Source organism: Harpia harpyja, chromosome 4 (assembly GCF_026419915.1).
Source record: "Harpia harpyja isolate bHarHar1 chromosome 4, bHarHar1 primary haplotype, whole genome shotgun sequence".
NCBI classification, from domain to species: domain Eukaryota; kingdom Metazoa; phylum Chordata; class Aves; order Accipitriformes; family Accipitridae; genus Harpia; species Harpia harpyja.
The window spans coordinates 45,234,638-45,248,958 of NC_068943.1; the positions used below are offsets into that span (position 1 = coordinate 45,234,638).

The following is a 14,321-nucleotide window of genomic DNA, read 5'->3' on the forward strand; positions in this document are numbered from 1 at the left end:
AACAAAATATTTGCCATTTCGAGATTCATCCTAATGAAAACCCTGAAACAGTACTTATATATATCGGCAAAGGCTGTGTATGTTTGAGGACTGTTTGTGACTTTTTATCTGTAGACGAGGTAGTTGTAGAGACTAAAAATCATTCAAATTATTGTGTTTGCAATTTTACTAAGATTGTAGGATGTGACTTTTCCTATTCGGCCCCGGTCACGTCTCACCAACTTTTGCAATCTAACTACATGTTGATTCATGAATTACTACCTATACCCATCGGAATGAATCTCGCTTTGGTAAAACAGTTACTACAACACAAGGATTTAGTTGAGATTTTGGAGAAAATTAGGGAAAATGGACAGAAAACCTTAATAACTGTTCATAACAATGTGAAAGAAATACACCGAATTTTTGAAAGAGTGCAAAAAGATGTAGAACATAAATGGTGGGACACACTTTTCGGATGGTCACCTACTGCCACAGGCATCCTGAACAAGTTGTGTCACCCCATCGTGGTTCTTTTGATATTGGTTTTGATCAGTTTGACTCTGTCAGCAATATTATATATCCTAACTTGGAGAATGATGAATCGGCTAACGCGTTTGACTCGTGAAACTTCTTTTAATCACATGATCGTCCAAGCTGTTGCAAAACAACAAAATGAACAAAGAATCCCAGAACCTCCTCCAATATATAGTAACTGATCAGTAGAATTAGTAGAATTATAGTGAAAGTATCGAAGTGATTTTCAAAACTTTCAAAGGGAGGAAATGTTACATTTTAAAAGAAATCAAATCTGATTACAACTGAAATATTAGGAATATAGAGTTGTGGGGTGTAACCATAGTAGATAAAGAACTTAAAAAATGTGCAGTACTGTACTTTTAGCTGATTATCGTTGGCTTATATTTTCTTTTAAGAAGCCAAGAAGATTTGCTTCTTGAAAACTCCCTACCTTTCCCATTTTGATAACAAACTGAAAGACCAATCATTGAAAAGGTTGGATTTCAAAAGAGAACATAGTATACATTTTTATGCAAACTAATATAGATAGTGATGAGAATCATACTGCGCAGAATCAGCTAAAGGAGGTCAAGAAGCGGACAAGTGAGGAAGACTATGAAAGACCACCAGAGGGCTTCTGAAGACCACCAGAGACCTTTGCTGCGCCTGCGTGAAGAGACATATACATATGCTAATGATTTACTGGAAAGTTGATGATTATGTATAACATTTCCCAGAAACTTAATGAATATGTGTAACAGGTGTGTATTTAACTGTATCGTTAGACAAGACAGGTGCACACGATAGGTGGAGCGATCCCCCGTGTGCCCAGCGCTGCAATAAAGGAGTGCCTGCTTCTTAACTTCTCATTGCTGTTAAGGAGTTTTATTCCGAATTTCGGCAACAGTGTCAGCAATGACCTCACGTCTTGCGAGTCTTCAATGTTTGTTAAAAGAAAGGCTTCTTGCTACCTTTCCCCAGTGTAATCCTACAGATCCCAGTAGCTCACTCTCTTACTGGAGTTCTCCGTCAGCAGTTACATCTGCTGCAGCTATTAATGCACTACTGGCGGTACAGCTACCCTTTAGGACCAGTTAGTATTGTGATAAATAATTTAGTCCCAAACAGGATTTTAATTAAAGTTTACAATTTATTAAATGAATAAAGGCAAGCAAACAGCGCTGGGCACGCCAGGAGCCTCTGCTCTACCAAGACATGCACTGTGAAAAACAACACAGCTTCTTTTATAGTCTAGCATTAGTTACATATAATAGGCGTGTTCTCCCTAAAAAACTTTCCACCTCCTGGCTGCGCAGGTGCAGTAGTTCTTTTTGTATCTTTTCGAACTCCCCCCAGCAACCGAGGGGCCCTCCAGCCTATGCATCTCCGACTAGGCTCCCCACTGCCCAGACACAACAGCAGACATCTTGTGTAACAGCCGACACCCTGCACAACACCAGCTGTGGCTACCAAAACCCAAACAAGTTCAACAGCAAGACATAACAGACACTTCTCTTTTAACAAATGCATATAACAAATTGCTTATACACAGTTATCTCAATACACCCCATGCTCACACATACCAAGGGTCACCCCATTCACAACATTGTTCAACATCATGACAAGTGCCTCAGTTCTCCCTTAAGATCTCTTGCTTAATACTGTGTAGTTAATCAGCTCAAAACCAGTTTTGAGCTAGCAGAAAAAGAACTATATACATGCTGTTTCCCCTTGGTCTGCGGTTATACAAAGACCAACAAAGTGGTTAAAGATTATAAATTCAGCAAGGGTCACATTTTACTATGCGACTCTAGCATTGTTTTATATTAACACGAATCAGGTGAACACATTTCACAGTATCCTTTAGAATCTAGTAATGGAATCACCATTTGTGATTACCATCGGTATTACTCAGAAAACAGCCTGCTGGTGCACGCGGCTGGGGCCCCACCGGGTGCACGCCTGGCATGGGCCTCCCTTCTGAGACGGGCTGCGTGGGGCAACCCAGCACACGCCATCGTCCCACAGGGACCAAGCATCTGCGCAGAGTGCTTTCAGTGCTCAAACTGTACGCAACCCTTCCGAAATAGCAAGATCCTCCCTCTTCCAGTGTACTCGATACAGTTGCCACCAGCACAAGGCGCTGGGCAAACACAAGCGAGAGTAGGAAAAGTGAATTGGCATCAGTAAGGAGATCAAGCCCAGTCTCACAGGACCCTAGCAAAGAAAGGCTCCACTGGTTAAAATGAGCTTTCATTACACACACGCAGAACAGGAAGGTGCTTGGTCTGCATTAACAGGAATTTCCACATTTACAATGTGTGCAGGTACTTGAAGTCCACACCGCCTTTGTAAGAGGCACTGCAATAACACACAGGTCCAACAAGATGTAGGCCACATTTTCCGGATCGGCAACAAGCGCAGATGCTGCTCAAGCCCCTGAAAACAACAGAGAAGGCTCTACCGAAGAGCTACCCGCAAGCGTTGGTTTATCTCCTTTCGAAAGAGCAGCTGCATCCCTGCCACCTCCTGGCGGCTCAGTGCCTTGTCACAGGACTGGAAGGTCAGCCGGTAGCAGAGGCTCTTCCGTCCGGTCTCGGACTGCTGGAAACTATCGATTAACTGGATGGAGACGACCATTTCACCTGACACCTGCCTAGCAACTGTGTGAAAAGCAACTTCATCAAATTGTTCCCCATCAGGAACCCAAAAGCTGACATCATGCACATAGGAAGGTGGATAGAGAGAAAAACTCTTGAAAAGCCTTAACTCTCCTCTAGGAAATTGACGGAGGAACCGTGTGTCTGATGTCCAGAGCATTCGCCAGTCAGATATTCCACAGATCAGCATGGCTAGGAGGTCAAGATTCAATGAAGCAAAGACAACCACCAGTTCACTGCTTACTAGTTCGTAATGAGCTGTCCTTATAATTCCCACACAGAAGCCCTTCTCACAGGAGCCTGAAGTATCTATCTCCATACAGATGAAGTACTGAATTTTACTAAGCTGAGATTCAAAAGCAGCAAAGTCATTTAGCTCAGTTGTTTCAAAGCTCGTTGCTTCCTGCAGATTGATATTCACTTTAAAGCCCGGAATAGCCTGGTGAAAAGAATGTATGCTGGTTTGAATGGTATTCATCAACATCTGGATACAGCTGTTCTCTGTACCCCTGTTAACTGCACATACAAAAACCACCTCATGAAAAACAGGCATGGAGTAAGGAGTGATAAGACACTTCCTGAAAACTGGGCCAGAAAGAACATGAAGTGTCCCTGGGAGAAATGCTCCTCTTTGTATTATTGCCTGAGCATAAGGTAGAAGGGAAGGTCTAAGATAATACTGTTTTGAAATGTGGCATCCCTCTTGTACATTCACCCAGCCATTCTTATCTGTGTCCCTGCAAAAATCAATATGGGAAAATAAAACTGCATTTGCCAGTCCATTAGACATTTCTTCAGTGCTTGGAGTCTCCTCTGGGCTCAGAATGATCCAAAAGATGTTTGAGTGACAAACACCATTGAGGTGACCTTGGTGGAGCAGAGAAAGGCAGTAGTCAATGTTTTGTAACGGAAAGGCTTGGCTGAGCTCTGCAGTGAGCTTTTCCTTTATTGTCCGTACTGGATGATTTGAATTTAGTTCTAGGAAACCCCTGTGAAAAATAAAAGTGCAAATTACAGACACCACTAAACAGATTTCCTTGAAATGCCTTCCTGTGATCATAACTTGAGTGTAGCAATTTACCCAAAACAATTTCAGATATTAAGCCAGTTTCTAGGAACTACCTGAACAAGCCAAGCCTTTCATCAAAGGTGTTGCAATGACTAACACATTTTCAGGACAGTGATGTTTGTCTCCAGGTTGCAATCAAGAATTAACTGCACTTTTGCTGGTAAAAAAAGGAATGAGAGTTAACAGTCAGCATCACCATTTCTACTCAGCACAAGCATTACCACACTGCAGAAATGAATAAAATTATGCTAGCCCTGGATCGTCTCCAAAGTACGCAGCAGTTTGCCTAAGAGGTTAGCATTTTTTATCCTAGCTAGCCTTAGTATTGTGGTATTAGCAGACACCATGTCAGCTCCTGAATTTCTTCCACAGTACAGTAAAACAGATTAAAGTTTTCATCTTTATTTGTGTGTTTGAGTATATAGCAGCTTGGTCTCAACCATGAAGTTTCTTTTTGTTCTGTAGACTTATTTTTAAGTAGGCCATAACCAAAAGCCAACATGAAGGAGACCTGAAGCAGAGATGGAACAGGAAATTCTGTAAAGGGGAAGGGAGGGAAAGTGAAGCAATTCCATTTTATCTGATACTTATGCTGGTCATTCCCACTGAGAGCAGGAGTGTGTGGTATTGCCAAACAGAAACTAATTATAAAACTTACCTATTAATTTTGTCCACAAGTACTTGCGGTACTTGAAAAGAAACTTTTCGGCTTTCCAGTTCTATCTCACAGATCGTGGGTTTGAAATATGGAAGTGGCATGCTTCGTGTGAAAATGTGGTTTAAAGCTCCTTCTACACAGAAAGATTTATCTTGGCTCCTGACAATACACAAAAGCAGAGCAAAGTCATTGATTGTTCCCTATATTTAATGTGTCACAAGTATGCATTACACAGATAACTCTGTGTAACACTAACACACCTCTTGTTGAATCCCAGGTCTTGTTACAAGATGACAAAAATGCAACTCTACTATACTTTTACTGGGCAGGTGGTCCAACATTGGAACAAGTTGCACAGAAAGGTTGCGCAGTCTCCATCCATGGAGACTGAATGCGGCTCTGAGAGACTTGCTCTAGTTGGCTCTGCTTTGAGCTGTGGGGTAGGACTAGATGATTGCCAGAGGTCCCAGCCAACACCAACCATGCTGTGATTCTGTGATTGTCTGCTAAGCAGATGCACATACCACAGTCCTCCTGCTGTCTTTAGGCCAAGATTGACATTTGTTCTGAAATGGATGGTTACCTGTAGCCTGTACACTTATATCCATGGATAGTGTCTGCTTTAAAAGGATGAACGTTACTCAAGATAAATCCAGCTCCTGCTGCCACAGCCACTATTTGCCAGCTGTTGTGCCATTCTCTCCTCGGTTGATCAGCAGGTGTCCCACCCTGCCCATTGCAAAGAGCCACATGGATCTCTCCCTCCTCTGTCAGCACTTCTGCAGAGCTGGAAGAAAAGCCAGGCAACAAGAAAAATCCTGCTAGCGCATCCAGAAATTTTATAGTGCCAGAAAAACACCTGTAACACAGCTAGAAAACTGTATCGCAGCAGTCAATTAGCATAGAACTACTTCTGGTTTACTTACCCATGGAAAAACTGGGCAAGAAGCTCTCTATTCTTCACTACCCCAGCCTTTCTCCCACAGTGAGGGAAGTTGAAATAAATACAATCAAAGTCTCTTTTTTCTGGTAAAAAATAGTCCTTCAGCTTGGTGCAGTCCACAGAAAACAGAACTTCAGCTCCTTCAAAAGTGGATGAAAAACAAGACTCTGATGTTTATCATTACAGAAAATTACGAAGGCAGCAATTAAAGTCCTCGAGTCCATTTCTAAGCATATCGGAGCAGCAGCTGCCAGTCACGTGCAAGAGGAAAACCAGAAAGCCTGGGGTCCCTTTGCTCTCTTGCAGAGACTTCTGCTGACTGGCTACTTGTTTCAGTAGTATTCCAGTCTGGTTAGATTTCAGGGCATTTGATTTAGCCTCTCGGACAATTCCAATTCCTCGCTGCAAAAGTGGCCTTCCGAGATGCCTGCAGTGGTGAAGGGCTATGAAGTGACGGGACAGCTCCTCCCGAGGCACGGCAGCGCCAGGTCCCCAGTTTAAGCAAGGCGTGCCGCTTCACAGCCTTGCTCCCACCCTTACCAGAAGAGCGGTTACCGCTAACGGCTGACTACCAGCGACACCGCTTCCCTCCCCGTCCCGGCCTCCTCCTACGTCGCTTTGCCCCACCGCCCCCCTCCCTCCCCACCGGCCGGCCCAGGCCCGCAGGCGCCGACCCACCCCTCTCCCGCAGCCGCCGGATGCTGTCCGCGGCTCGCCCCCGCCCGGACACCTCCTCTTCGCTCTCGTAACAAGTGGCCACGATGTGGGTGCCCGCGGCTCCGCACAGGGAGGCCGCGAAGGAGAAGTTACCCTCGCCCAGCAGCAGGACGCGGCGCGCCGGCTCCATCTCCGCAGCCAGAGCCGGAGGCCGCCGGCGCTCCCTCATGACGTTTCTGCCGGCCAGCGGGCCGCTGCCGCCCTCCCTCACCGCCTGCTGGCGGCGTCAGGCCGCGCCGCCGCCGCCCCCGGCCCCGGCCCCGGCCCCTGCGAGGCCCGGGGCGGTCGGCGGCGGGGCGGAGAGCCGCGCCTTGCCGCGGCCCCGGGCCTCCGCGCCTCCGCTGGGCCCGCCGCGGAAGGGGCTTCTCCCTTCGGGGGTGGCCCGGGCCTCTGCGGGCCTCGCCGGTGCTTTGTCGGCAGCCGCTCCCCCTCAGGGACCCTCTGCGCAGGGCCCAAATGGCTGCCGGCGGCCCGGGCGAGGCCAGGAGCTGTCACTGGCGGGCCGCTGCAGTCCCAGGACTGCGAGTCATGGCTTGGGAGAGAGTAGCCATGCTTTGCTGTCGCCTGTTCCATTTGCGTGCCCTCAGCTGCTGCACTGGGCCAGGACAGTGTTTCGGGAGTCACATGGGTGATGACAGCGGAAGGTTTAAAATTGGCAAAGGCAAGCTCCAGCAGAGACCTACTGCCTGCAGTTGATGAGGTGTGGTCCTGGTTCAGGCATTAGGTCCCTGTGGGCTTGCGTAAATCACTTTGTCTATTTCAAAGGGTGGGTAAGTTACTATGAGGGGTATTCAGTAATGTGAAGCTGAGAAATGCAGTATCGCAGTTTAGGAAAATATGTACTTGCCCTACTACCTACCCATGCCCACCCCACCCCCCCAAAAAAAACGCTTTTTGGCATCAAGAAGGAACACAGTTCTTCTCTGATGCCCACTGGCACCCGTGGAAGTATAGGAGGTCCCTCTCCAGTCACCAGGGGGGTGGAAGGAACAACATTCCATGTCATGTTACGTGCTCTTAAGGTACAAGCTGATCCTAGGGAATTGTTGATTTCTATTGCCAGATCATGTCCAAGCTCTGTTTGTATAAGTCCCTCCATGGCGCCTTAATGCATGCTACTGGCCGTGGGGATCTGTGGATGGACTGGGACAGCACTTACAAGTTTTCCCAGTATGGCTGGAGGTGCACCACCAATGAAAATGATTACTCAACGAAAACCCTTACAGGGAACTGGAATGAAGAGCAATACGGTATCCCAGAGAATTGTGCAGCCCAAGCCACCTCCTTCCCAGGTACGTCCTTGTGCTTTTCCTTATTGTGGATATAGCAAATCTCAGTTGAGATGATCACTTAATTTGTCATGCACACAGGGCATTATCTTTTCCATCCCCAGCTACGAATGCATCAGAGGTAAGCGTCCCATGAGTAGCTTCCCTTTCTGCAGCCCTGCTCCTAGTCTTTTCTACTGTTTTTTAAAAATGCAGAAAGGCAACAGTCAGCACCCTTTTCTCTGATGAGTGTCCTACAACAGTTCCTCTACAGCAGTAAAGATGAGAGGAATGCTTTTTTGTGTAAACTCAGTCTTACTCCTAATAGTGGCCCCAGTCCAGCTCTCTTTCCTTTGCTGTTCAGATGGTGAATCACAAGTCATCACTGAAGCTTTGTGATCTTAGGTTAGACTGATTTGAAAGTAGTAGTGCAATTGCAGATACTTTGGTCTTCCTGTAAGATAAAAAATGTTAAAGTTTTTTACTTACACTTAGCTATGCTAAATGTGAGTTTTTCAGTACACTCACTGCTTTGAAACAACATACTCTTCAGATTACAACAAGGGAAAGCATCAGGGAATAAAAAGTATGTGCACATAACTGAAACATAGTCTGTTGGACCTGTAGTGTAGCAAAAGAGGAGCTTCTGAATGACCTTTGTGCTTAGAGATGACACAGTTATTTTCTGTCATTTTCTCATTGTTGGGCTGTGCTCCTGTGCCACCACAGAACAGGTATTTCGAGTCATTCAGGGAGTGGTATTTGCATTTCAGGTGTTCTTGTCTAGCTAACCTCATCACGTTTGTCCCCAATGAGCTTTCACTCAAAATTCCCATTTCCCTCAGTTGTACTTTCTGGATATATTCTTGCTATTTTGCACTTACTTCCTCAAGGTTTTTTGTGTTTATTCTTTTAGGATTTGAATGAGAACCTCATTGGATTCCGGGCCACCACCCTGAGTTGGAACCTCCTTCATTCAACCCAACTGCTCAGTCCTGCTACACAATAGACTACAGGCCTCCATATGCAGCATTTTCTTTGCTTGTGTCCAACACTCAGAGAAGGAACAAGAAGGATGCAAGAAATGTAACAGAGATGGAAAGAATCTGCACACTATGCCTTCAGAAAAACAGGAGGCCTCTCTGCCAGCAGTGCTACAAGGATATCCTTCAAGCAAAAAGACCTGTCACACATTAAAGCCAAATATAGCATTATGTGAAAAAAGTTCTTCCTGCTTTCTAAGCTGTATTGTTTGTAACCTATGTGTGTTTCTGTTGTTTATTTTGTGTGCAGAGGTGACTGCAAGCCACCAGTCACCCTGCACCTTGTCAGTCAAGCCTAACTAACACCTTAACTGGAAGAGCTTATTAGAACCAGCTAATAGGAAACACTAGACTTTGGCAATTAGGTGGGATTTTGGGTATTTGACAATGACCCCACATCACTGAGTGCTCATTTTCTTTTTCTCACTTAAAGCCATGGAAGAAGGATGTCCTCACAGTTCATCTGAGATTTAAACTGATCCCTTCTAATGTAACTTTTGTCTTAGCGGTTATAAGGAACATAGAAAATAGGTCATAACTGAGTCTGATGATCTGTGCGACAGATCTATGGCATTCCATCCTTTCTGGAGATGAATTTTAGAAATTCAATTCCAGTAATACAGACTTTCCTTTATGCTCATATCCCTTTGAAGAGAGGTGCTAAGCAGATGATGACACCTGCAAAGGACTTAGTAGTGTTTTGTACCACGCAACAATGTTAGCATAAATCAGATTAATACTGTAGATGTCAGATCCTGTTCATTGTTTGAAGGGCACTGACAACATAGTTTCAAAGTGATGTGATTTGCACCATGAGAGCGGGACATTTTTGTCCTCTCTGGATATATCTGTGTTTACTGCAGCTATGCAGTTTTCATCTGCAACTGCTCTGAATTGGTTGCAGCACTTGCATGCTTCTCCATAACATGAGTCATTCTAGAGATTTAAGATACAGTTGTCTTCCATTCAGTTGTTATCTAATATCCACACTTCGAATGGGTTTCGATTGCCATGAAGTTGTTTTACCAGTCTAATTTCCACTGGAGAAACTTTTCTGTTGCTTGTGAAACACTCTGAAATCCTCTGGCAACATTGAAGGAAAAGGCTCGTGCAATTAGATGTTTGCAAAACATTAGAGTACGCTAAGTGAAACTAGCAAAGTGTTTCTGAACACCAAGACAAGCTCTTCTGGACACACCTGCCTGCCACTGTGTAAGCAAGAATGATGCCAGGTATGTTTCCCTCCACAGCAACCTTACACAGCTTTCTTGACCCAACACTTACCCTGTCCTCAGTGCTCAAAACAAAAAAATACAAACTGCTTATTCATGTTTTATTTGTTAGTAAACTTACTCAGCATAAATAATACAAGTAGCCATTCAGTATAGCTGGCATCTGATGAAAAGTGCTCTTGAATGGCCCCCCGGGGTGACTTTAAATAGCAGCCTACTTCCTTTGGGCTCCTGCAATGGCAGGCTTCTCTTCACGGGTGATAGGAATAGAGCGCTCAGGGACGTCACTTTGTTTCCTTGGTGCACTCACAGTCAGGACACCATCCAGAGAGAGCGATGAGGTTATGGTCAGAGGGTCCACATCATCTGGAATCCTGTATTTCCTGTTGAACTCCCTGGCAATAAAGCCATGCTCATCCTTCAAAAGGAGAAGAGAAGGAACAGCCCTGATTAGAAATGTTCACTCCATTCTACCTAAACCATGGGCCCTTTGCATAAAGTCTGAGATCAGGAAGCTCCAGCTCTCAAAGTTAAAAGAGTTTTTATTATGAGATGCCCTTTTTAAAGAGCCAGGACTGGCCAAGGTGAGACACTGCCCTGCCTAGGCTGCAGGTGCCTGCAGGTGCAGTGTTTACAGGAGGAGGCTTTATGTTCCAGCTCTTGTGCCAGCCAGAGACTGGCTTCATTGCACAGTGGTGAGCTGTCATTCCTAAGATTCAGCAGCTAGACCTACATGCAGTGCCAACCACACCAGTTCCTGAGGGTCTCCAGAGCTCCAGTAATACACAGCTTTCTAGTGAGCTGATCTCTGCTATAGCGCTTGATTATTTTCTTAGCCGAAAAAATCTGCTGAGGCTATGTCAGGATTACAGGCTTCCACCAGCTACAAGTAATGCTGTTATTTCCTGACTGACAGATTCTGTGCTCCCAGAAGCCCTTAGAGCTGACAGTTCCAGTGACATAGCTACTTTATCATGCATATTCATTTCCTTCTGGCAAGGAGGCAGGGGTGGGGGTTGGGAGGGAGATGGGGTCTGGCAAGCCCTGTTACATACAGCTTTGGACGTGGCTTTTGACTTCTGTCTGCCCACTTGCCACACAGGTCTCTAGAGCCAGCAAGCTGTGGGATGACTGACAGCGGAACACAACCTTTAAGGATTACAAACTGATAGATGGGCCTTTTTCAGGAAGAGGTAGCCTTATGGTAACAGAACAGGGCAATGCACTGATTCATTATGTGGTTTAATTATTACAGTTCATTGTTAGCTTATTGAATGCCTCGCTGCATTCCTGGCCTCTTCCCAGAGAGAAGGAGGCCCAGAAATGCCCATTTCAAAGATGATTTTCCAGTTCAGTTCACAGTTCATGTAACATCAGCAATAAATCTCCACCCTGTTGCTGCCCAGTCTGGGATCAGCTGGGGGCGGGGTGTGTGCACAGAGCATCTTCCATTAGGATTGGTTGATAAAAAACATTAGAAGTATTTGAGATGAGCACAGGAGAGGATTGTTTTGCAGTCTCCTTGTTTAACCATAGATGAGGAAGCTCACACTGACTATCAGTCGCACAGATAAAGTAGAAGTACCTGGCGCTCCTCGTGTTTGCCATGAATTTCTATCATGTCCCCAAGCACCTTCACTTTTAGCTCCTCAGGGGAGAAATGCTTCACATCAAGATTTACAGAAAATTTGTCCTTCTCCAGTCGCATCTGCAAAACAAGGAAGGGACTTCAGAAAAGAGCAGGTGAGGGTTTCAGCTTAAAAAGGCTCTCAGAATATAGCAGTTCAAGACTCAAGCTTCTATCTACACATGCAGTCTGACCTTCACTCAATCCTGGGATTCTGATCTGGGTGGCTTTGTCCCTTGCTGGCCTGTTACATTAATGCCCATCACTACAGAATCTAAAATGTGAATGCTTTCTCTTGATCACATGAGATAAATGTTTTCCTTGGGAGTGAGGAAGAGATTCTCAATCTGAATTTGTTAAAACTGACTCTTTAGTTTTGCATCCAATCCTTTTAACAGAATGTCTGAAGGTTTCCAGTTTCTGTGACTGGATTTTGCATAGTCTTTCAAGCAAGAAACCCTGACTGTGCAGCTGACTGCAGCTCATCTGCAGGCTTGCAGGCTTTACCCCTGCATCATCACTCTTTAGTTACCAAAATAATGTGTCACTGGCAAGCAGTACTGCCTCACTGCTCACCTCTGTTATCTGAGCAGCAGGACTTCTGCTGAAACTCTGAGTCACCTGCTGCTAATCTCACCTCCTTCCCTTCCATTTTGCACTTTATCGCCTCTAACAAATACTGCTTTTTGCTGCTTCCTGAGGTTGAATTTGCATTTTCTGCCTGTCTTGGACATGTTTGGGGGACTTTGCTATATGAGCTGGCTGTCTCTGCCTTCCTGCTGCATTCGTGGTCAGGGAGCGTGTGAGCTGGGATGTGGAGGCAGCCTCTGTGCCAGCTCTAGGCTTATTGGTTTCCGCAGTTTGACCTGGAAGTCTAAGTGCTTCCTCTTCCTTCTAGATTATTTGCGAAGATTTCTCCACTGTGATAGTCAGATGTTGTTATCTGTGGTGCTTATTATGGCTGCTTCAGCGGACAGCGAGAGCCAGGTCACTAAATCAAGGGAAACATTATGCAAAGATTAAAAAAATACTTTCCTCTCACTCATTTGGCTTAGAATAGCTCTACAAGTTACTTGTAAAGACAGTTGACTCGCAGAACAGGCAAGGTTGTTTGAACTGCGTGCCTCTTGGCTCAGCCCCTGAAGCAGGCACGTGGCTGCTTCATGATCCTTTGGGTCCTGTAACTTACTTAAAATGCTGCTCTTAGCAGTGATTCTTTAAAATAGGCCCCGTTTTCCTCAGCAGCCATGAGCTCCCACACTGCCTGACATGAGGATCACACTACTCCTGCCCACTACCCCTGTGCTGTTTGCTTCTCAGGAGGAAGTGGGATTGAAAGTTTTGCACAGCAGGCAGGGAAATTAGGCTTCCTCCTTTCTTCCGTCAGCTCTTACAGTCATTTGCTGCACACACTCAGCTCAGTTTGCCTCTATTCCCAACACTATGGCAATAGTTGCTGTCAGTCACAACTGCTTAGCAGAGCATGCAGAGGTTCTTGCCTAATGCAGAGGAGCAGAGGCACAAACACAGCACCCTTCTCCCCAGCCTTTTCCTAATAACCGCCTACAAGCAGCTTCCAAGCTCTCACGTCTCATGGGTCTGCAGCTCCAGACCCATCAGGACGTGCACACAGCAATAACAAAAAGCAGTAAGAAGGGAAGATTACCTCAGAGAGTCCTGTCTCTAGCCAACTGGGGATCCGAAGAATGGGGGATCTCATCAGGAAGGGACTGAGGCTGGGGGAAGCAGGGAGCAGCTCTGACTCCTGCAGGTGCTCTCCAAAAATCTGGTCAAAGATACGACTCGGTGCCAACCAAGATAACAGGGGTCTGCGGATCAGGGGGTTATGAATGGTGATATCCATTGGAGTGCGCTGGAGGAGCCTGGCAAACAACTGTGCTGCAGTGCTGTGCCGGGAGCGTGGGACAGCTTTATACCCATGCAGCTGGCCTGGCCTTCCCCCCCCCCCCCCCCCGAGGCCTCTTGAACAGTGGTGTCAGGGATTTTATTGTCCCAATCCTGGGCTGGTCCCTTCAGTGGTGCCCAGTAGCTGTCTGGGGGATTTGAACACACTGCTGAGGAGGAGGGGGAAGGTGAGAAGAAGAAAAGGAGCCTAATGGGGCAGCAAGAAGCCAAACTGCCCAGCCGCCCTCCCCGCTCCCCACGTGCTGTTTATCTGCAGAGTCCCAGGCAGGCTTGGCAGATGTTCCCAGCTGCTTTGGATGCCAGCAGAATCAATGCAGCTCCTATCTTTGGCTCACAGGGAAAATAACAAGGGGCAATTGTTCCCACTGTCAGCACTGAGAATTCAGCTCCCCACATCACCCACCAGTCTAGGAAGATCTCTGCCTTTCTTTAAGGCAAGAGAAGCCACAGGTCTGTTTTAGCTAGAAGGCAGGAAAGATCCCAGGAGGTCTTTGCGAGATACCCTGGCAGTGCGGCTCTCTGCAGCCCAGTAAGCCTCACTGCCTTAGTGCATGCCCATTGGTATGTGTGCGAATGAAGGATGGCTTTCTCCGCAGTGCTTCAGCCCAACACCTCTCATCTTTTGCCCGCTACAGAAACCACTTTGCTGGAGAAAGCAGAAGAGCCCGACACTCTGTGAC

General features: G+C 46.2%; 3 protein-coding genes across 3 annotated transcripts; 1 reads left to right on the forward strand and 2 right to left on the reverse strand.

The window, feature by feature from the left end:
• Positions 1 to 2,735: 2,735 nt before the first annotated feature.
• Positions 2,736 to 6,729, reverse strand: FDXACB1 (ferredoxin-fold anticodon binding domain containing 1). Its single transcript, XM_052786573.1, has 5 exons — positions 6,507 to 6,729; positions 5,812 to 5,968; positions 5,469 to 5,672; positions 4,886 to 5,044; positions 2,736 to 4,147 (listed from the first exon to the last, which is right to left on the reverse strand). Exons 1-5 carry the CDS (start codon positions 6,712 to 6,714, stop codon positions 2,959 to 2,961), a joined length of 1,917 nt encoding a protein of 638 aa, XP_052642533.1. The 5' UTR covers positions 6,715 to 6,729; the 3' UTR covers positions 2,736 to 2,958.
• Positions 6,730 to 7,452: 723 nt separating this feature from the next.
• CFAP68 (cilia and flagella associated protein 68) lies at positions 7,453 to 10,023 on the forward strand. The gene is given in 3 exon segments (XM_052786592.1): positions 7,453 to 7,800; positions 7,802 to 7,837; positions 8,730 to 10,023. Coding segments are annotated over 3 exon segments (318 nt in total). The 5' UTR covers positions 7,453 to 7,611; the 3' UTR covers positions 8,823 to 10,023.
• Positions 10,024 to 10,175: 152 nt separating this feature from the next.
• CRYAB (crystallin alpha B) lies at positions 10,176 to 13,765 on the reverse strand. The gene is made up of 3 exons (XM_052786585.1): positions 13,382 to 13,765; positions 11,674 to 11,796; positions 10,176 to 10,506 (listed from the first exon to the last, which is right to left on the reverse strand). The coding sequence occupies exons 1-3, from the start codon at positions 13,577 to 13,579 to the stop codon at positions 10,303 to 10,305; spliced, it is 525 nt and encodes a 174-aa protein (XP_052642545.1). The 5' UTR covers positions 13,580 to 13,765; the 3' UTR covers positions 10,176 to 10,302.
• Positions 13,766 to 14,321: the final 556 nt, after the last annotated feature.